Consider the following 22,392-nt stretch of genomic DNA (forward strand, 5'->3'; position numbering starts at 1 on the left):
TTAGAGCAACAATTAGTGTTAGAACTGGGAAAAGCAGCAGGAATCTCTTCAGGTTTCTCTGAAAAAGCATGGTTGGGAGAGGGAGAGATATTTCCTTGTGTGAGTAAGTTGCTGGCTCTTTTAACAAAAATAAAAAGAAAAATAGAAAATCCACAAAAACAAAGCATTAACATGATCTTATCTCCCATTTGTCTGGTTAAACAGACTAAAATCAAAAATAGGGTAACTAGGGAGTTTAAAAGGTCCATTTGAAAAAATTTAAAGGGAAAACACAGCCAGTACGCCAGTACTTAGCAGTTAAAAGGAGAGGGTAGGGGAAATTTCTTACCCAACCAGAAGATCAGAAGACTGAGGTTTAGCTTTCCTCTTCGTGGTCAGCCATCTGTTAAGGGCTAAAATTCTAAAATATCTAATGAGTGGTTGACAATAAATTATAAGCTTTAGCAAGAGTTAGGCTTTAAAGCATTTATTAAAGAGAATAAGAATTTGTAAAGAGAGAGAAAAAGGCCTAGATTCCTATCTATTAAAGGGAGAGCACATTTCTAGCTCCGCTCTCCACCAGAGTCCCCAGGAAAAGAGCCTCAGAGCGAGCGCCAGTCTCTTCCTTCCTCCTCCCACTACCCAACGTCACTTCCTGACGCCAAAGAAAAGACTCCTGGTCTTGCCCTCAAAGACCTTCGCTTCATGGGCAGAACTCTTCTACAGTAAGTCTCCAGCAGGTGGTGTCATTCCAATCGTTACACAAGTGAAGAAACTGCCCCTTATTAAATCATAACACCTGGGAATCCCTAAAGCTTGGGACAGTATATCCTGGAAGCAGGACTCCACACTAAGGAGTTAAAAGACAAGTGAAAGATGGGCAGGATGAGCAGGCAGAGTAAGTCGCGAAGCATCAAAAGCTTCTTTAGTGATGTTAAGGGCTAAAATTCTAGCTAAACTGTCTAAAATATCTAATGAGTGGTCGCCAATCAATTACAAGCTTTAGCAAGAGTTAGACTTTTAAGCATTTATTAAGGAGAATAAGAATTTGGTAAAGAGAGAGAGAAAGGCCTAGATTCCTATCTATTAAAGGGAGAGCACATTTCTAGCTCCCTTCTCCGCCAGCGTCCTCAGGAAAGAGCGAGACTGAGCGCCAGTCTCTTCCTTCCTCCTCCCACTAGCCCGCGTCACTTCCTGACTCCTGATCTTGCCCTCAAAGACCTTCCCTTCATGGGCAGAACTCTTCTACAGTAAGTATCCAGCAGGTGGCGTCATTCCAATCGTTACAGTCCCCCCTGTTGTTCCTCAAGAAACAAAATGTTTCCTTGACGGAACAGTAAAAAGAATATAATAACTATTGCTAACTAATAATATGTGAACAACAATATAGAAAAGGAAGAGAGGAAAGTTTTGTCCAGAGGGGCGATTTTTTTTTTGTCCTCATGAACCGACGCTTTGACATTAGTCCTGCAAAGGGAGGGCCTCTGCAGAGAATACATGTTACAGATGGTGTATATTATAACAGAAAGAGAAAAAAAACAACAAATCAAAACTGTTCATTTAAAGTCTCTGAAAGTCTTTTCTCAGATGTCCTCTAGGTGTAGTCATGGAATGGAAGTCTTTTCAGGGGTTGATGTGTGGATGCTGGTAATCAGCCAGGAAAATTTCCTACAAAATTGAGCTTAACACAACTTTAAAATAGCTTTGTCAATAATCAAATCAAACAATGAAAGTTCTCAAAAACATGTCTAAGGGAATTCAGAATCTTAGTTGTTACACATGAAACATATAATAAAACAAAAATTGAACCATTCTTTAAAATTATAATATTACTATAGTCCCCCCCTTATGGAGGGTAATTGAGAAGACAATTGCTGCGATATTAATTATTAAAAATAATTTTTTATCTTTGTTTCATCACTTTTTGCATCATCTGCCTAATTATCCTCATGCCATTATGAGAAATTCAAAAATCTAATATAATTGGTAACAGGTGTCAAGGCCAAATTCAACACTGTATTTATCATGACACCTGAGATAATTATGGGGGTTACCATAAAAGAACAGAGAAATGATGGGATGTGAGCATTCCCACACTTGAGCAATATGTACTGCCCATACAGTATGCCAGACTTAAAATAGGTGGATGGAATATATGTCCATGGCACCGAACATATTGGAGGAAACTGAGTCAGACTTAATCAGATGCATGGGATTGAGATGTCCATGGCATCAGGCATATAGGAGGGAGCATAGAAGCCAGGTGTAGAAGTGAGATGGGTGGGATGAATACTTCCAGCCATCTGTACAATATTGTGGGGAAAAAGAGAATAAAATATTAAACCAAGAGAATCCAACCTCAACATTAGTCAAAAGCCGTTCCCTCGGCCATACCTTGACTTCATGCATGTCTCCCCTCATGTGACAGTTCAGTGTCTGCTCTTGCATGTATTCCTCTTGTGATTGGATGGCATCTTGGCCAACTGGCATCTGATAACTCAGAATAAAGGCAATTAGTGTCTTAAATGATAAGTTCCCATAATCCAAGTCTCATATGGATTTAAAAATTGAGGATAATAAATGATTGCAAAAAATGTGAATACATCTTGACTCTGAATATAATATATAATTATGCAACAATTTCAAATAATACCTTTTTTTACTTAGTATACAATTACTTTTGTGAAAAATCTGAACATATTTAAATATAAGTTAAAGCACAACAGAATCTCAAAGAAAACTTTTTTTTTGAAAAAAAGAAAACTTTTACAAATGTTCCCCTCTTTTTTTTTTTTTTGGAATATGCTTATCAAAAATAATACTTCTAGAATCAATTTATACTTGCCATGGCAACCAATTTGCCAGGGAAATGCTTTAAAGAGTTTGATCAAATAATCAGTTGAGAAAAAATAACAAAAACAAACAACTCAGAATATGGGAGCACAATACTCCTAGAATTAACAATGTATTATGAAATCAAAACCATGTTTCAAAATTAGATAGATGAATGAATAGAAGAAGATACACGTGGAACAATAAAAGACAATGAAATTCAAACTAGGGAAATCTAAATGAATATGAACTTAATATCAATAAGAGTATTATAAAATATAAACTGGACCACATGACTATAAAAAGCTTTTACAAATATTCTCTTTGTTTTAGAAACTAAGTATAAAACACAATCTCAAATGCATGAAAATCTCTACGAAAATAAACCCATACCATTAATTTAAAAATGTATATATAATAGCATAGAAATCCTATGTAACCTCTGAACTGATACTATTACTCTGAGTGAATTCAGAACACTTTTGATTCCGATATCTAAAATCCCCAATACTCATATCAATACCTTGCTGCTTACTTCTACATTTCTGTAAAATATATACCCTTCCATGGCAAAAGAATCGGAGTCTTGAACTATGTTGATGATTGTCATTCTTATTCGGCTTAAGTTTTTCTTCTTTAACCCCTCTATATTGTCTGTCAGCCTTTTCACCATACAAATGCTTTATAAGATTACTAATTAAAGACAAAAGCAGGTTAGCAAAATTAAGAACAAAACGAGCATATCTGGAATTTAAAGGGTTTTCTAAGGTTGTCTCAGAAGCACAGCCAGGCTGGGGAAGGGCTGAGCCTGAAGCTGCAAATGCAGGTAGAAAAAGTTGAGCATGCGCACCAGATCTCTGGACTTCCCAGGCAGGGGAAGCTATGGGCTTGGCCATAGGAGGAGTAGAGGGTGGGGTCTGGAGAAGAGGGGAGGGACCAGAGCAATTTGAATCAGACTTGATTTTGAACTCAGGCCTGGATTCCTCTTCCCCCACTTTGCCTCCAGGTGCTAGGGGATTAAAAGCTTCTAGAGGGTGGGTCATTGCCTCCAGGCATGCAAAATTAGAGCAACAATTAGTGTTAGAACTGGGGAAAGCAGCAGGAATCTCTTCAGGTTTCTCTGAAAAAGCATGGTTCGGAGAGGGAGAGATATTTCCTTGTGTGAGTAAGTTGCTGGCTCTTTTAACAAAAATAAAAAGAAAAATAGAAAATCCACAAAAACAAAGCATTAACATGATCTTATCTCCCATTTGTCTGGTTAAACAGACTAAAATCAAAAATAGGGTAACTAGGGAGTTTAAAAGGTCCATTTGAAAAAATTTAAAGGGAAAACACAGCCAGTACGCCAGTACTTAGCAGTTAAAGGGAGAGTGTAGGGGAAATTTCTTACCCAACCAGAAGATCAGAAGTGAGGTTCAGCTTTCCTCTTCGTGGTCAGCCATCTGTTAAGGGCTAAAATTCTAGCTAAACTGTCTAAAATATCTAATGAGTGGTCGCCAATCAATTACAAGCTTTAGCAAGAGTTAGACTTTTAAGCATTTATTAAGGAGAATAAGAATTTGGTAAAGAGAGAGAGAAAGGCCTAGATTCCTATCTATTAAAGGGAGAGCACATTTCTAGCTCCCTTCTCCGCCAGCGTCCCCAGGAAAGAGAGCGAGACTGAGCACCAGTCTCTTCCTTCCTCCTCCCACTAGCCCGCGTCACTTCCTGACTCCTGATCTTGCCCTCAAAGACCTTCCCTTCATGGGCAGAACTCTTCTACAGTAAGTATCCAGCAGGTGGCGTCATTCCAATCATTACAGTGACAAGGAAGATCAAGGTTCACCTTCAGAAAAGGATAGCAACATCAGGGCCCCTACATCTAAAGCTTCCAAGAAAAATATGAATTGGTCTCAGGCCATAGAGGTGTGCAAAAAGGACTTTGAAGATAAATTAAGAGAGGTAGAGGAAAAAAAATGGAAAGAGAAATGAGGGTGATGCAGGAATGACATGAAAAGCCAAATGGAAAAGGAGATACAAAAGCTCTCTGATGAAAATAATTGCCTAAGAATTAGGATTGAGCAAATGGAAGCTAGTAACTTTAGGAGAAACAATAAGGACACAATAAAGCAAATCCAAATGAATAAAAAAAGAGGACAATGTGAAATATCTTCTTGGAAAAACTGCTGACCTGAAAAATAGATCCAGAAGAGATAATTTGAAAATTATTGGGCTACCTGAAAACCATAATCAAGGAAAAAGCTTAGACATCATCTTCCAAGAAATTGTTAGGGAAAATTACCCTTATATTCTAGAAGCAGAAGGTAAAATAGAAATTGAAAGAATCCACTTATCACCTCCTGAAAGAGATCCCAAAAGGAAAACTTCCAGGAATATTATAGCCAAATTCCAGAGCTCCCAGGTCAAGGAGAAACTATTGCAAGCAGCCAGAAAGAAGCAATTCAAATACTGTGAAGCAAGGATAGCACAGGATCTAGCAGCTTCTACATTAAAGGGTCAGAGGCCATGGAATATGATATTCCAAAGGGCAAAGGAATTAGGTTTATGATGAAAAATTACCTACCCAGCAAAACTGAGTATAATCTGTTAGAAGAAAATGGAACTTCAATGAAAAAGAGGACTTTCAGGTATTTGTGATGAAAACACCTGAACTGAATAGAAAACTTGACTTTCAAATGCAAGACTCTAGAGAAGCATAAAAAGATAAACAGGAAAAAGAAATCATGAGAGATGTGAAAAGGTTAAATTGTTTACATTCCTACATGGGAAGATGATATGTCCAAATCATAAGAGCCTTCTATTTGGGCAGATGATAGGAATATATTTAGACAGAGGGCACAGGTGGGAATTGATTACAAAGGGATGATACCTGTAAAGCATTATTTGTTTCTTTTTTGGGGGTGTGGGGGGGGGGCGGAGAGCGCAGTCAGGGTTGATGAGTGTCTTCCATCCAAGACCAAATTTGGGCTCAGGTCCTCCATGGTCCAGGGCAGGTGCTTTGTCCACTGTGTTACCTAGCTGCCCCATGAGGACATCTTTGGAGTAAAATTGAAGGGGGAGAAGAATACACTGGGGGAGGGGAGTGGCAGAATGGGGTGAAATCTCACATGAAAGAAGCAGGAAAGGGCATAAGGAGTGGGGGGGGGGGAGATGGGGGAGGTGTGAGGAAGTGAAGGAGCCTTCTAGATATCAGAATTAGCTCAAAGACCTTAATCTCATCAGAGTTGGCTCAAGGAGGAAATAAACATACACACCCAACTCAGCAGAGTAATCTAACCCTTCGGGAAAGGAGGGAAAGGGGATAAGGAGGGAAGGGTGAAAGAAGGGAGGGCAGAGCAGGAGAGGGGCAGTCAAAAGCAAAACACTTTTGAGGAGGAATAGGGTAAAAGAAGATAGAAAATAGAATATTATGGGAAGGGAAAAGGATAGAGGGAAACAGTTATGAGGATTGATTATAATGGCAAAAGTATAGTACTTATTTTTCTGGGATATTGTGAAGAAAATTCTTTGTCAAGTTTAAGGTATTATATAAGGACAGGATGCTACCAGAAGAACCTGGAAAGACCTACATGAACTGAAGCAGAGTGAAATGTACTGTATACAAAATAGTAGCAATAGTGTGAGATGATCTGCTGTGAAAGACGTGGTTATTTTCAGCAAAGCAGTGAACTAATATAACTCTGAAGGACTTATGAAAATTGCAGTCCATCTACAGAGAAAGAACTGATGGTATCTGAAAACAGATTGAAGCATATTTTTTTTGGTTTTCTTTCACAACCTGGCTAACATGGAGATGTTTTGCATGACTACTCATGTATAAGTTATATTGAATTGCTTGAGTTCTTGGGGAGGGGGGAGGGAGGGAGGAAGAGAAGTTGGAACACAAAGTTTTTAAAAATTGATGTCAAGGGGCAGCTAGGTGGCGCAGTGGATAGAGCACCAGCCCTGGAGTCAGGAGTACCTGAGTTCAAATCCAGCCTCAGACACTTGACACTTACTAGCTGTGTGACCCTGGGCAAGTCACTTAACCCCAATTGCCTTACCAAAAAAAAAAAAAGAAAAAGAAAAAAAATTGATGTCAAAATTTGTTTTTACATGTCTTTTTTTTTACATATATATATATATGTAAAATATATATATTTACATATATATATTATATATATATATGTATTTTATATATTTTATACATATATATATATGTAAAGAATTGACCATTAGTCTTCTCAACTTTATGTGTCTCAAGCCACTTGGTAGAGGAAGCAGGGCGAGAGGAGCTTCAGCATGGCACTCAGTGAGAGCAAGAAAAAAGCCGCAAGAGACCCAAGTTCTCTCCTAGAGAGAGAGAGAGAGAGCACATGGTCTCAGGGAGACCTAAGAGCACTCAGAAGATCTACAAGCCAGAGAGCCAGGAGCCAGGAGCCAGGAGCGCTCTCTCTCTCTCTCTCTCTCTAGAGAGAGAGGGCTCTTGGCTCCTACTAATTGGTTAGCACCATTCAGTTCCATGGGTTGACATGACTTGAGGGTGGTGTACATTAAGGGAGAAGAATGTTAAAGACCCTCCCTGAAGGCAAAGGCAAAGTCCATTATCTAGGTGTGGTTTGATCCCATCAGTCCTTCACTGAGCTAGCCAAAGGATCTGTCTCCATTTCTTTTGTTCCCTTGGGTTTGTCCCAAATAAGGTTTGCTGAAGTTTCTTAAGAACTGGACAGTCTGGACTGGGGGGAGAAAGCACTGAGAAACTGATCCCCAAGAAATCCAACATTAATAATTATTTCCTGTCAGGGTGGAGGGAGCAGCAATCTTGGACCAGGCAGAGAGAAGGTGCCCAAGTCATCAGGGGCTTCCTCTCAGCAGAAGCTAAGACAGCTTGGCTCCAGTTGGCTTCTCCTTGACAACAAATGCACAGATCAGAGTTCATGATTTAGCCTTCTTTTGTCTACCTAGAGTGAATTAAAAAGGAAGGAGAGAAAATGACCATGAGATACCCCCCTCCCCCCCCAACCCCAGCAGGACAGTGCTGCTAAGACACTGGTATTCAAATCCGGACCTGTTTGGGACCCTTGGGAGAATCACTGTCCTTGGACAGGCTGGGTCCACCCAGGGCCAGAAATCACCTCCACTCAGCCTGAGCATTCACACAGCTTAGAATGCAGGCTGCTAGAAGCCGCTAGGTGGCACTGCAGTGGAGAGAGCACTGGCCCTGGAGTCAGGAGGACCTGAGCTCAAATCCGGCCTCAGACACTTAACACTTACTAGCTGTATGACCCTGGGCAAGTCACTTAACCCCAATAGCCACACACACACACACACACACACACACACACACACACACACACACGCGAATGCAGGCTGCTGTGGGATAAGCCACCAGTAGGGTCCCTTTCTACCTTTCCCACCCACTCTTCTGACAAACCAGAATTCCCTGGGGGGCCTCTCAGCCATCACCCTCATACTAATTACCATGTTGGACTCTCAGGCAATGGGAGGTGCCATGGGACCTCCTTGGATGGATGCCTTTCCTGACCCTCCAGAGACAAACCCTCTTCAACTCCAGCTCTGACTCTTCCCCCTGCCCTCCATTTCTTTTTTTTTTTTTTTTGCAGGGCAATGGGGGTTAAGTGACTTGCCCAGGGTCACACAGCTAGTAAGTGTCAAGTGTCTGAGGCCAGCTTTGAACTCAGGTACTCCTGAATCCAGGGCCAGTGCTTTAACCACCGCGCCATCTAGCTGCCCCCCTCCATTTCTTTTTTTTTTTTTTTTACATATAAGGTATTTTATTTTTTCTGTTACATGTAAAGATAGTTCTCAACTTTTGTTTATACAAGCTTTACAGTTTCAGATTTTTCTCCCTCCCTCCCCTCCCTCCCCCCTCCCCTAGACAGCAGGTAATCTGATATAGGTTATATCTTTATATCTATATATCTATATACATAGACATATAGATATCTATATATCTATACACACACATATATATACACATAATAACATTAATCCTATTTCTGCATTGTGTAATTTAAGATTCTAAATGTGGATTCTAATGTGTTCCCCCAGTTTGGGGGAAACTGACTAAAAATCACTGATAAAACGAGTTTAGGTTTTTAAGGGTTTATTGGAAAATAGAAAGAAAACGATTGAGAACAGAATTCTAACAGCCTGGCATTCCTATCTTTCCTCAAATTTCCTGTGAAGTCCTCTGCCGTCACCACCATCAAGTCCGGAAGCCAAAAAAGGCCAGTGCTCTCTGCGCAGGCTCCCTTTCCTCCTTCCTGTCTCCTCCCAGACCATAGGAGGCTCCTCCAGTTGATTGGCTGGTAGACTTGATAGACAGCACCCATGAGCAAGTGTCATTTCCTGACGCCAAGGAAAAGCCACAATGCCTCTGAGGCATTTTCCTCATGGTGGAGCTCTCCACAGCAAGTCTCCAGTAGGTGGCGTCATTCCAATCATTACAGCATTAATCCTGTTATAAGAGAAAAAATCAGAGCAGTAATGCAAAACCTCAAAATAGAAAAAACAACAGCACCCAAAACAAAAGAAATAGTAGGGTTCAATCAGCTTCTATACTCCAGTTCTTTTTTTTTCTTGGATTTGGAGATCCTCTTCTATCATGAGTTCCCTGGAACTCTTCTGTACCACTGCATTGGTGAGAAGAATATAGTCCATCACAGTAGATCAACACTCAATGTTGATGATACTGTGTACAATGTTCTTCTGGTTCTGCTCATCTCACTCATCATCAGCTCACGTAAGACCCTCCAGGTTTCTCTAAACTCCTCCTGCTCATCGTTTCTTACAGCACAATAGTATTCCATTGTATTCATATACCACAACTTGTCCAGCCATTCCCCAATTGATGGGCACCCCCTCAACTTCCAATTCCTTGCTACCACATAAAGAGCAGCTATAAATATTTTTGTACATGTGGGCCCCCCTCCATTTCTTAAGGAGCACGAATGAACCTTACTTAACTCATCCCCAACAAGGGGTGGGAACAGATGAAAATTTTTTTTAAGAGAATATGTTCAGTTTTTTGTTCATCTCTCTCTCTCTCTCTCTCTCTCTCTCTCTCTCTCTCTCTCTCTCTCTCTCTCTCTCTCTCTCTCTCTCTCTTTCTCTCTGGCATGGCGATGAGGGTTTAAGTGGCTCACCCAGGGTCACACAGCTTGTGAGTGTCAAGTGTCTGAGGCCAGATTTGAATTCAGGTCCTCCTGAATCTAGGTCTGGTGCTTTATTCACTGCGCCACCTAACTGCCCCAGGAGCAGATGAATTTTTACAAAACACCTTTCTGCGTGCTCCTACCCCCAACCCCAAAATCAAGCAAAGAGGGGATGTCACATACACCCCAACCCCTCCCAGTCAAAGGCCCATCATTTACCAATACTGTTTCCTCATGCAGCGTCTATAAGCCCAGCAAGTTCCCCGTAATGGGAATGACAACCAAAAGCATCAGACTCCAAAGTGAACTGTGTACTCCTACCAAGGGAAAATAAAGAAAGCGTTCATGAAAGGAAGGATAGAGTCCACCCTTCCTTTTTTTTTTCATGCAACAAACATTTGTTTTATTTTTTCCAGTCACATGTCAGGGTAGTTTAAATTCATTTTCATAGGATTTAGAGTTCCAAATTTTTCTCCCTCCCTCCCTTTCCTCCCCGCTCTACAAGACAGCTGCCAATCTGATAGAGGTTGTATACATACAATCCACAAGTGCTCTTTTGATCGGTTCTTGCTATGGGGGTGGATAGCATGCTTCATCATTAGTCTCTTGGGATTATTTTGGATCATTGTATGGCTGAGAGTACTTAAGCCATTCACAATTGCTCACCATCATTCCCAATACCGCTGTCACTATGCACAATGTCCTCCCACTTCTGCTCACTTCAGTATACATCAGTTCATATGAGTCTTTCCAGGATCATTCTGCTTGTCATTTCCTATAGCACAATACCATTCCACTACAATCATATACCACAGCTTCTTCAGTCATTCCCCAGTTGATGGACATTCCCTTGATTCCCAATTTTTAGCCACCACAAAGAGTTGCTATAAATATATACATACATATATATGTATGTATTTTTTTGGTGAGGCAATTGGGGTTAAGTGACTTGCCCAGGGTCACACAGCTAGTGTTAAGTGTCTAAGGCCAGATTTGAACTCAGGTCCTCCTGAATCCAGGGCCAGTGCTCTATCCACTGCACCACCTAGCTGCCCTTTTTTGAATTTGGCTTTGGGTTTTTTTGTTGTTGGTGGTGGTGGTGAGTTTTTTTTTTTGTTTTGTTTTGTTTTGAGTGAGGCAATTGGGGTTAAGTGACTTGCCCAGGGTCACACAGCTAGTAAGTGTTAAGTGTCTGAGGTCGGATTTGAACTCAGGCACTCCTGACTCCAAGGCCGGTGCTCTATCCACTGCACCATCTAGCTGCCCCTATAAATATTTTTTGTACAATTTTCCCTCTTTATTCTTTTTCATGATTACTATTGTTAACTGTTTCCCTTCATCTTATTCCCTTCCCTATGATATTTACTCTATTATCTATCTTCTTTCACCCTATCCCTCTTCTTCTTCTTTTTTTTCCAGGGCAATTCGAGTTAAGTGTCTTGCCATGGGTCACACAGCTAATGAGTGTCAAGTGTCTGAGGTTGGATTTGAACTCAGGTCTTCTTGAATCCAGGGCCAGTGTGTTATCCACTGCTCCACCCAGCTATCCTTTCTTTTTCTTTTCTTTTCCCCACCCTATCCCTCTTCAAAACGGATTTGCTAGGGGCAGCTAGGTTGGGCAGTGGGGCAGTGGATAGAGCACCGGCCCTGGGGGAGTCAGGAGGACCTGAGTTCAAATCTGGCCTCAGACACTTAACACTTACTAGCTGTGTGACTCTGGGCAAGTCACTTAACCCTAATTGCCTCACCAAAAAAGGAGAAAAAAAAAAAAAGGATTTGCTTCTGTCTGTCCCCTCCCCCAATCTGCCCCTCTCTCTTTATCCCCCCTTCCCCTCCTATTTTCCTACAGGGAAATTGAGCGTGTATATTATTTCCTCCTTGAGCCAATTCTGATGGGTATAAAGTTCATTTACTGCCCTGCTCCTCCCCCATCTCTTCCCCACTCCATAAGCCCTTTCCTGTTTCTTTCATGTCAGATTTTACCCCATGTTACCTCTGCCCTTCCCCCTCCCCCTGTGCATTCCTTTTACCCCTCAATTTTTCCCTAAAGATGTCATCATGGAAAAAAAAAAAAAAAGATGGCATCATGTGAGAGCCCACCCCTCCTGAGCTGATCTCTTGCCTCCCTCCTATCTCTGACAAGGGATGAGTCTCCTGTGGAGGTGATGCCTGGCAGGAGGAGAATTAGTGTGTTACTGTGACCTGGGGGATAGAGCCTGGGTACTGACTCGAGGGAAGTCAAGTCACTGATTCCTCAGCTCTCAGGGAAGCCTCTGGCCTGATGACCCCTGAGGCCTCCTCCAGCTCTAGGGCTTTAGAGGGGGCAGGAGGGGGGGGACTGATGGGAGGGAGGAGGGGCTTCCACCTCTTTCAGGGCTGCCTCTGAGGACCTTCTTGCTGTGAGATTTGGGGATTCTGGGACACTGGTGGGTAGGCAGTGTGGGCTGCGGGTCTAGGCTCTTGACTGACTCCAGGGCATCAGAGGGACACCCACATCCATTTTGACAGGGAAGAGACCTGCTTCCTCCTTACCTCCATGCCCTTACCTGTGCTGGATACTCCACACAGTGTGTTAGCTGTGGCATTGCATGGTTGAAGAATGTGCTTTCCCTCCGGGCACCTGAGACCAGAAAACAGTGAAGGCTGTCGCCCCCTGCCCCCTGGCAGAGCCATCCCTAGCCCCATGGTCTTGGATGATTATGGCTCCACTGATGCCCTCTTCTTCTCCCAGGGGCCAAGGAGCCTGAAGCCCAGCCTTTTCCTTGAACCCAGGGACAAAGGAACATCTCTCTCCTTATGGCTGGGAAACCTTCTCCTCTTCCAGTGATGTGCTCAGTGTGAGCCAGGGTGGTCAATAGGCTGGGTCTCTTTGAGAGTCCCCAAATCTAAGCAATCCTGCAGATGCCACTGTGATGACCCCCATTCAACCATCTCCTCTCGCATCCCCATTCAAGCAGACTCGGCTTTCAGCTCTCATCTGCCTTTCATCTACTCTCTCCAGTTAGCCCCTGGTCTCTTGCTGGTGGAAGCAAAATTCACATTTCAGAAGTGCTTGGGCAGACCTCAGGATCTATGGCTAGATGGGCACCTGGAGAGAACTGAGGGAAAGAGCTCAGGAGGTGAGCACAGCTGCTGGCATCAGCCCAAGCATCCTGCCCCAAGATGTCAGGGGAGTCCATGGCCCTCTTCTATCTCCCCCTTCCCTGCCACAGCTCAGTCCTACCTTCTCTTTTTTTCTTTTCAAATAGGATCATATCGTTTATTGTTTTGTTTTGTTTTGTGGGGCAATGAGGGTTAAGTGACTTGCCCAGGGCCACACAGCTGGTGTCTAGTGTCTGAGGCCAGATTTGAACTCAGGTCCTCCTGAATCCAGGGCCGGTGCTTTATCCACTGTGCCACCTAGCTGCCCCAAAATCATATTGTTTAATGAGAAAATACCAATAAATACCTTATCCAGTTCCTGTCACACTGTAGGTGCTCAATAAATGCTTGTTCCCTTCCCCATGCTTCCCCTTTCAATGGCTGCCTGAGGAAGCCAGGACTTTGGGGTCCCCTCTGAATGTGCTCACTCCTTCCTTCTGCTACCAGACACTTGGGATTTCTCCTGCTTTCCTTCCAGCCCCCCAATTAGAGCAGGCCTTCTCTGGCCCTGAGTTCTGATTGGTTGCTTCCATCAGAAGCCCTGCCCCCCCCCCCCGACCCCCAATGCTGCAAGCCTCAGCCCAAACTCTGCCTTCTCCATGAAGCTTTTTTCCTTCTGCAGCCCTGCCCCTGTGCAGCCCTCCGGCCCAAGCCAGCAGCTACCCTGCCTGGAATCCCTCACATGGCCTGCCACTGTGGACACACCGGGGCAGACACCTACCTCTCAGTGCAGCGCCAGCATGCCTCACAGCTTGTGGCCTCACAATAGTATCCTTCTTTACAGTGGCATTCAGTATTTTGTACCCCCGTAACAGGGCTTCACCATCACTTCATCTGCCAAAAAGGGACACATTTGGTCAGGTGACCCCAGAGGGGCTCTCAAGCCGGCCAGATGCCATTCTAGGGGGGCTTCCCTGGGACAGTCTAGTGTCCAGAAGTGCTATTGGCTCACGTGGTCGGCCAGCTGACCTCAGCGCTCCACTAGGGCTGGTGGGAGTAATTACCCTGGGGGGATGCCAGACCCTGCCTCACCTAGGGGCTGGTCCTCCGATCTGTGTGACAATAACGAAAGCACCTGGGGACGCCCAGCAAGGTGGGAGGGGGGGGGCAAGGATACCGTTCACACTGGGCTTAGCTCTGCTGACCCCCGAAGCCCATCCACTCTATACAATACATCCTGTGTACAGTCTGCCCATCACCATGCAATCAGGAGAACTCAGGCACTGACTAGCTGTGTGACCCAGTTCTGTTTGCCTCAGGGTCCTGGGGATCAAAGGAAGTGTTTGTAAGGGGCCTAGCGAACCTTGAGGCCTGTGGACATGCTGGCTGTGCTTATTCTTGCTCTCATCATTGTTATTATTCCCAACAGTGGGGAGCCCTCCAAGAGGCCCTGGGCACCAGGGCAGGGCAGGGCGGGGGAGATGCCATATGCAGCTGTTGTTCTCCCTCCCCCCACAAAGAATTCAACAAACATGTTAAGTACCCAGTCCCTGCCAGGTACTGTGCTGAGCAGAAAGGCAAAAGACAGTCCTGCCTTCAAGGAGCTTACAGTCTACTAGGGGAGTTTGTGGTTTGGCTTTTTCAGTCGTGTCTGTCTCTTTGTGACTCCTTTTGGGGGTTTTCTCGGCAAAGATCCTAGAGTGCTTTGCCATTTCCTTCTCCAGCTCACTTTACAGATGAGGAAACTGAGGCAAACAGGGTAAAATGATTTGTCCAGGGTCACACATTTAGTAAGTGTCTGAAGCTTCATTTGAACTCGGGTCTTCCTGATTGCCAGTCCCTGGCATTCTACCCATAGTGCATACTAGCCAGCCACAGTAAAGGAGACAACGTGTTTACAAATCTACATAAAGCAAGTTCTGTGCAGGATAAATAAGAAATCATTCAAAGAAGACACTAGAACTAGGAGGGGTCAGGGAAGGCTTCCTGTAGGAGGTGGGATTCTAGTTGGGCCTTAAAGGGAGAGCCTTCCAGGTCTGGGGACCCCTCAATGGCTGGAACTCCCACCAAAGGAGAAAAGAAACAGTAAGTGTGACTGGGTGTGAGGGAGTGAGGAACAGGGAGGACAATGTCACGGTCCCCACCACCTGGGGCAGCACAGATGGGGAGTCTGGGGAGGGAAGCCTGGTGGGCACCCCTGGGGGGGGATTCGGGCCCCTGAGCCACATTCTCTGTGTCTCAGAACCAGCCCCCCCCCAAACTTCTGTGACCCTTCTCCCGTTTGGATTCCCCCTGAGTTAGCCAAGCTCTGGCCTCTGACAGGGGGACAATTGAGGGGCAGGACACTTCCAGAAGACCAGCCTTGTCCTGTCCCTGGGTGTCCCCACTGGCACCCAGGCTTGTTCCCCCAGACAACAAGGGAAAGCTGCAAAGGACCCTTTTGTACCTGTGCTCACCTGAATTTGAATTGAAGGACAATCAAAATTCTCCAAAGCCTGCCCTTCTCTCACTGCCCCACCCCACCCAGATAGGCTCTTCTCTGGAGGGAGGAAGTGGGCCAATCCTGCTCATCTTCAGTGACGTGTCCCCTCCCACTCTGGTCCTCCTGTCCATGGGCCCCAACTTCCAACTCTTTGCCCCCCTCTCATCACATCAGAGACCCAAGGCTTGGCCTAAAAGGATGGCGACAGTGGTCTGCCATCAATGCCCAGCTCTGATTCAGGGGAGGCGGTCACTCCTCCTGGTCTAATGCCCAAGTCCCCTGGGCTGGCCTCCCTCTCCTCATAGAAGCTTGTGCCTTTCCAGCTCAGCAACATACTGACCTCTTCTGCACTGGGCACACTGTCTGCAGGTGGCCAGTCCATTTTTAAGGGCGTATTCTCCAAGGGGGCAGTTCTCACAGATTCCCATAGTGTGAGGCACAGTGCAATGCTTGAGGACACGGGTGCCTGTGTGAGGAAGTAACAAAGGTGGGAAAGACTTAGTAGTTACTAAGAGTCAAAGAAAAGGGGCGATTGGAGTCGCATGGTGGAGAAAAAAGCAGGGACTCACCTGAGTTCTCCCCCAAACCCCTCCAATCAACTTTAAATAATGCTTCACAACAAATTCTGGAGTGGCAGAACCCACAAAAGGATGAGGTGAAACAATATTTTAGCTCAAGACAACTTAGAAGGTTGGCAGGAAAGGTTTGTCACACTGGGGTGAGAGTGGATTTCAGGCCACACCCCAGTGAACCAGCAGCAGACATTGGGGGGTGACTGAATCAGTGGCAATTTCCAGACCTCTCAGTCTACAGATGATAAGGGGGCCAGACAACTGGTCAGAAAGAGATTACAAGGGTCCTTTTGCTGGCACCTGGGGGAGGACTCTGTTGCTTGCCCACACTTGGATCCAGGAAGAAGTCCTAACCGCTCTTTCCTGTCTCTCAAGATGGCGGACCAAACCCCCTCAAAGGAGCTAAAGGAAAAAAAGGTCAAAAAAGAAAAAAAGGAAAGAAGCCCAAAAAGGAAGATGCTGCTGAGAAGGTGGTGAAAAAAGCCTCGAAGGCATTGCAGCCGCAACCCGGCCCTGGCCAGAGGGATCAGCAGATACTCAAGGTCTGCCATGTATTCCAGGTGGGCCAAGCACAAACGCAAGTACACTGCACCCAAAACCTGGATTGAAAGGAAAAAGAAAGAGAAGGTACCTGCTACCATCTCAAAGCCAGTTGGTGGGGATAAGAATGGAGGAAACCGAGTGGTAAAGATCCGCAAAATGCCTCGGTATTACCCTACCGAGGATGTGCCTAGAAAGCTGCTCAGTCATAGCAAAAAGCCCTTCAGCCAGCACGTGAGGAGACTCCGATCTAGCATCACCCCAGTCACAGTTCTGATCATGCTCACTGGCCGCCACAGGGGCAAGCGAGGGGTTTTCCTGAAAGCCACTGGCTAGTGGCTTACTACTGGTGGACTGGGACCTCTGTCCATCAACCGTGTTCCTCTGCGAAGAACCATCAGAAATTTGTCATTGCCACTTCTACCAAGGTTAACCTTTCAGGTGTGAAAATTCCAAATCATCTTACCGATGCTTACTTCAAGAAGAAGAGGCTCTGTAAACCTAGACACCAAGAAGGAGAGATTTTGGACACAGAAAAAGAAAAATATGAGATTACAGAGCAGCGCAAGGCTGACCAGAAAGCAGTGGACTCTCAGATCCTGCCCCAAATCAAGAAGATTCCTCAGCTCCATGGCTACCTGCGCTCTGTATTCTCTCTCTCCAATGGAGTCTATCCTCACAAACTGGTGTTTTAAATGCCTGGCAGAGAACTCTTATTAAAATATTTGAAATTAAAAAAAAAAAGAAGTCCTAACCCTAACCCCTACTTTAGCATAGAGTGAAAAGTCAAGAAATAGGATGGAAAAATGAACAAAGGAAGAAAAATATCCAATTATAGAAAGTTACTATGGTCAGGAAAGATCAAAACACAAACTCAGAAACCAATAGTCAAAACTGCTTCATCCAAGTTGAGGGGATGCCCATCCATTGGGGAACGGCTGGGACAAGTTGTGGTATATGAATACAATGGAATACTATTGTGCTGTAAGAAAGGATGAACAGGAGGAGTTCAGAGAAACCTGGAGGGTCTTGCATGGCTGATGATGAGTGAGATGAGGAGAACCAGAGGAACATTGTACACAGTATCATCACCATGGAGTGTTGATCTACTGTGATGGACTATATTCTTCTCACCAATGCAATGGTACAGAAGAGTTCCAGGGAACTCATGATGGAAGAGGATCTCCAAATCCAAGAAAAAAAAAAGAACTGTGGAGTATGGATGCTGAATGAACCAAACTATTTCTTTGTTTTTGATGCTGTTGTTTTTTCTATTTGAGGTTTTTCATCATTGCTCTGATTTTTCTCTTATAGCATGACTAATGCAGAAATAGGATTAATGTTATTATGTGTATATATATATATAACCTATATCAGATTACCTGCTGTCTAAGGGAAGGGGGAGGGAGCGAAGGGAGGGAGAAAAATCTGAAATTGGAAAGCTTGTATAAACAAAAGTTGAGAACTATCTTTACATGTAATGGGAAAAAAAAAAATTAATTAATAAAAAAAAACTGCTTCATCCAAAGCCTCAAAGAAAAATTTGAATTGGTCTCAGACCATGAAAGAGCTCAAAAAGGATTTTAAACATCTAGTAAGTAGAGGAAAAATTGGCAAGAGAAACAAGAGAGATGAAAGAAAATCATCCAAAAGGTCTCATTTCTCTCTCTCTCTCTCTCTTTTTTTTTCCAGGGCAATGGGGGTTAAGTGACTTGTCCAGGGTCACACAGCTAGTAAGTGTCAAGTGTCTGAGGCCACATTTGAACTCAGGTCCTCCTGAATCCAGGGCTGGTGCTTTATTCACTGCGCCACCTAGCTGCCCCCTTATTTCTCAAATATATAGAGAATGGAGGAAGATGGCGGAGAGGAAGCAGCAAGCTGCCTGAGCTCTCCTTCTGTTCCCTCAAAACAAACATTAAATCAAGCGTCTGGACGAATTCTGAAACTACGGAACCTGCAAAGAGACAGAGAGACACAGTCCTCCCAACCAGAGATAATTTAGAAGACTTCAGGAAAAGGTCGGTCTGACTCGGGCAAAAGGGAGGCCCAGCACGGGCAGCAGCCCAGTGCTGAGGGGTCGGGGCAAGTCAGCAGGAGCTGCGGGCCACAGCCAAACAACTGAGGCCCCTGGAACCTGGTTCAAAAATCTGGTGGCCAAGAAGGACAGTGGAAAACCTACCTGCACCGGCCGAGAGGGCCACAAACGGGTCGGCCGGGATCAGACGCCGGGGTCCAGCGCCTGACTGGCCGAGCACAATCAGACAGGAAGTGCAGGGTGGGGGATCTCCACACACCAATAAAGGACTCAGAGTAAAAAACCCGGTCACACAGCACCTATACCCCTGCACAAGAAGCCCAAAACAGGGACCCTGGTGCCCCCAGAGCAGACCTCAACTTAAAAAATAATAAATAAGCTGCAATAATGAGTAAGAAGCAAAAATAGAGCCCTCTCCATTGAGAGCTTCTGTATCAATAGGGAAGAAGCCAACACAAACTCAGATGAGGACAATAGCCTCAAATTACCTACATCTGAAGCCTCACGAGGAAGGTGAATTGGTCTCAAGAACAAAAAGCCTTCCTGGAAGAGCTCAAAAAGGATTTTAAAATTCAATTGCAAGAGGTAGAAGAAAAAATGGGGAGAGAAATGAAAGCAAAACAAGAAAACTATGAAAAAAGAATCAGCAGCTTGGAAAAGGAAGCACATAATTTCACTGAAGAAAACAAAGCTTAAAAAATTCATTTGGCCAAATGGAAAAAAAGGTGCATAATCTCACTGAAGAAAACAATACCTTAAAAAATTCATCTGGCCAAATGAAAAAAAGGTGTATAATCTCATTGAAGACAACACTGCCTTAAAAAATTCACTGGCCAGATGGAAAAAAAGGTGCAATAATCTCACTGAAGAAAACAATGCCTTAAAAATTAAAGTGGGACAATTGGAAGATAAGGAATCCATGAGACACCAGGAATCAGTCAAGCAGAATCAAAAAAATGAAAAATAGAAGATAATGTGAAATACCTCATTGGAAAGACAACTGATCTGGAAAACAGATCGAGGAGAGACAATTGAGAATCATTGGACTGCCTGAAAGCCATGACCAGAAAAAGAATCTAGAAACCATATTCCAGGAAATTATTAAGGAGAACTGTCCTGATATCATAGAATCAGAGGATAAAATCATCATTGAAAGAATCCACCGATCACATCCTGAAAGAGACCCCAAAAGGAAAACTCCAGGATATTGTAGCCAAATTCCAGAATTATCAGGTGAAGGAGAAAATACTCCAAGCAGCCAGAAAGAAGCAATTTAAATATCATGGAGCCACGTCAGGATTGCTCAGGACCTGGCAGCTTCAACATTAAAGGACCGCAAGGCTTTGGAATATCATATTCCGGAAGGCAAAGGAGCTTGGATTGCAGCCCAGAATCTTTAACCCAGCAAAAATGTGCATTTTCTTTCATGGGGAAAAGATGGACATTTAATGACATTGGGGACTTTCAATCTTTCCTGGTGAAAAGACCAGAACTGAATAGAAAATTCGATCTCAACATACAAGACTCAGAGAAGTTTAAAAAGGTAAACAGAGGGGGAAAATAAAGGTTACCCTATTAGGTTAAAACTGTTTATATCCCTACACAGGAAGATATACTACTCATAACTCTTAAGAACTGTAAATGTATTTGGGCAGAGAGAAGGACTTTACATAGAGGATATAAATATAAATTGTCTTTGATGTGAAGATACAAAAGAATTAAGGGGGTTAAAAAGGGAGTCTATGGGGAGGAGAGGAAAGAGGAGGAGAATGGGATGAATTATATCATATGAAGAGGTGGAAAAAAAAAACCACTATTACAATAGAGGGAAAGAAAGAGGGGAACATTGTTTCAACCCTATTCTCATTAGATTTGACTCAAAGAGGGAATAACATATACGTTCATTGGGATAAAGAAACTTAACTCATTCTTTAGGCAAACAAAAGGGGGAAGGGAAAGGGGGGGGACTGATAGAAGGGAGGGACAAAAGCAAGGGAGAAAAAAGGTAAAGAAAAGAGATGGAGGTGATAAAAAGGGAGGGCAGATGGGGGGAGGGCAGGGGTAAGAAGTAAAACGTCGGTGAGGAGGAATAGGGTGAAAGAAGTGGGGAAAAAGTACAAAGGGGTAAATAGAATGGAGGGGAATAGACAGTCAGTAATAACAACTGTGAATGTGAATGGATGAACTCTGCTATAATAAAAGGAAGCGAATTGCAGAGTGGATTAAAACCAGAACCTACAATATGCTGTTTACAAGAAACACATTTGAAGCAGAGAGAATACACACAGAGTAAAGGTAAAAGGCTGGAGCAGAATATATTATGCCTCGGCTAAAGTAAAAAGGCAGGGGTAGCAATCCTTATCTCAGACAAGGTACAGGCAAAAATAGATTCTCATTAAAAGAGATGAAGGAAGGAAATTACATCTTACTTAAAGGTACTAATAGATAGTGAAGTAATATCAATATTAAATATGTATGCACCAAGTGGTATTAGCATCCAAGTTCTTAGAGGAGAAGTTAAATGAGTCACAAGAGGAATTAGACAGTTATACTATACTAGTGGGGCATCTGAATCTCCCCCTCTCAGAATTAGATAAATCTAGCCGAACAATAAATAAGAAAGAAGTGCAAAGAAGTGAATAGATTACTAGAAAAGTTAGACATGATAGATGTCTGGAGAAAATTGAATGGGGATAGAAAGGAATTACCTTTTTTCTCAGCAGTACATGGCACATTTTCAAAAATTGACCATGTATTAGGGCACATAAAAACATCATAGTCAAATGTAGAAAGGCAGAAGAATAGTAAATGCATCCTTCTCAGATCATGATGCAATAAAAATTACATGTAAGAAAGAGCCAGGGAAAAGTAGAATGAAAATCAATTGGAAACTTAAATAATTTCATTCTAAAGAATGAATGGGGCCAAACAAGAAATCATAGAAACAATCAATAACTTTATCTAAGAGAAATGACAATAATGAGACAACATACCAAAACTCATGGGATGCAGCCAAAGCAGTGCTTAGGGGAAAATTTACAGCTCTAAATGCTTACATGAATAAAAAAAGAGAAAGAGGAGATTAATGAATTGGCATGCAACTTAAAAAGCTAGAAAAAGACAATTAGAAACCCCACTTAGATACTAAACTAGAGTCTGAAAAGTTAAAGGAGAAAACAATAAGATTGAAAACAAAAAACTATAGAATTAATCAATAAAACTAAGAGCTGGTTTTATGAAAAACCAATAACATAGATAAAATATTGGTTAATTTGATTAACAAAAAGAAGAAGAAAACCAAATTACCAGTAGCAAAAATGAAAACGGTGATGTTACCACAATGAAGTGGAAATTAAATCAATAATTAGGAATTATTTTGCCCAACTGTATGCCAATAAATTTGACAATCTAAATGAAATGGATGAATATTTACAAAATACAAACTGCCCAGGTTAACTGAAGAGGAAATAAAATCCTTAAATAGGCCCATATTAGAAAAAGAAATTGAACAAGCCATTAATGAACTTCCTAAGAAAAATCCCCAGGGCCAGATGGGTTTACAGGTGAATTTTACCAAACACTTAAAGAACAATTAATTCCAATATTATACAACATTATTTGGAAAAATAGGTGAAGAAGGAATTCTACCAAATTCGTTTTATGACACAAATATGGTGGTGATACAAAAACCAGGCAAAAGCAAAAACGAGAAAG

At 43.2% G+C, this 22,392-nt stretch overlaps 1 protein-coding gene and 1 pseudogene across 1 annotated transcript; one reads left to right on the forward strand and one right to left on the reverse strand.

Annotated features, from left to right (window-relative positions):
- Positions 1–9,205: 9,205 nt before the first annotated feature.
- On the reverse strand, positions 9,206–16,296 carry LOC122731757 (tumor necrosis factor receptor superfamily member 23-like). The gene is given in 7 exon segments (XM_043972033.1): positions 9,206–9,271; positions 10,188–10,285; positions 12,515–12,588; positions 13,831–13,907; positions 13,909–13,943; positions 15,872–15,997; positions 16,284–16,296. Coding segments are annotated over 6 exon segments (399 nt in total). The 3' UTR covers positions 9,206–9,271; positions 10,188–10,211.
- Positions 16,297–16,478: 182 nt separating this feature from the next.
- Positions 16,479–17,345, forward strand: LOC122731419 (annotated as a pseudogene).
- The last annotated feature ends 5,047 nt before the right edge of the window (positions 17,346–22,392 follow it).

Source organism: Dromiciops gliroides, chromosome 6, assembly GCF_019393635.1.
Source record: "Dromiciops gliroides isolate mDroGli1 chromosome 6, mDroGli1.pri, whole genome shotgun sequence".
In the NCBI taxonomy this organism is placed as follows: Eukaryota; Metazoa; Chordata; class Mammalia; order Microbiotheria; family Microbiotheriidae; genus Dromiciops; species Dromiciops gliroides.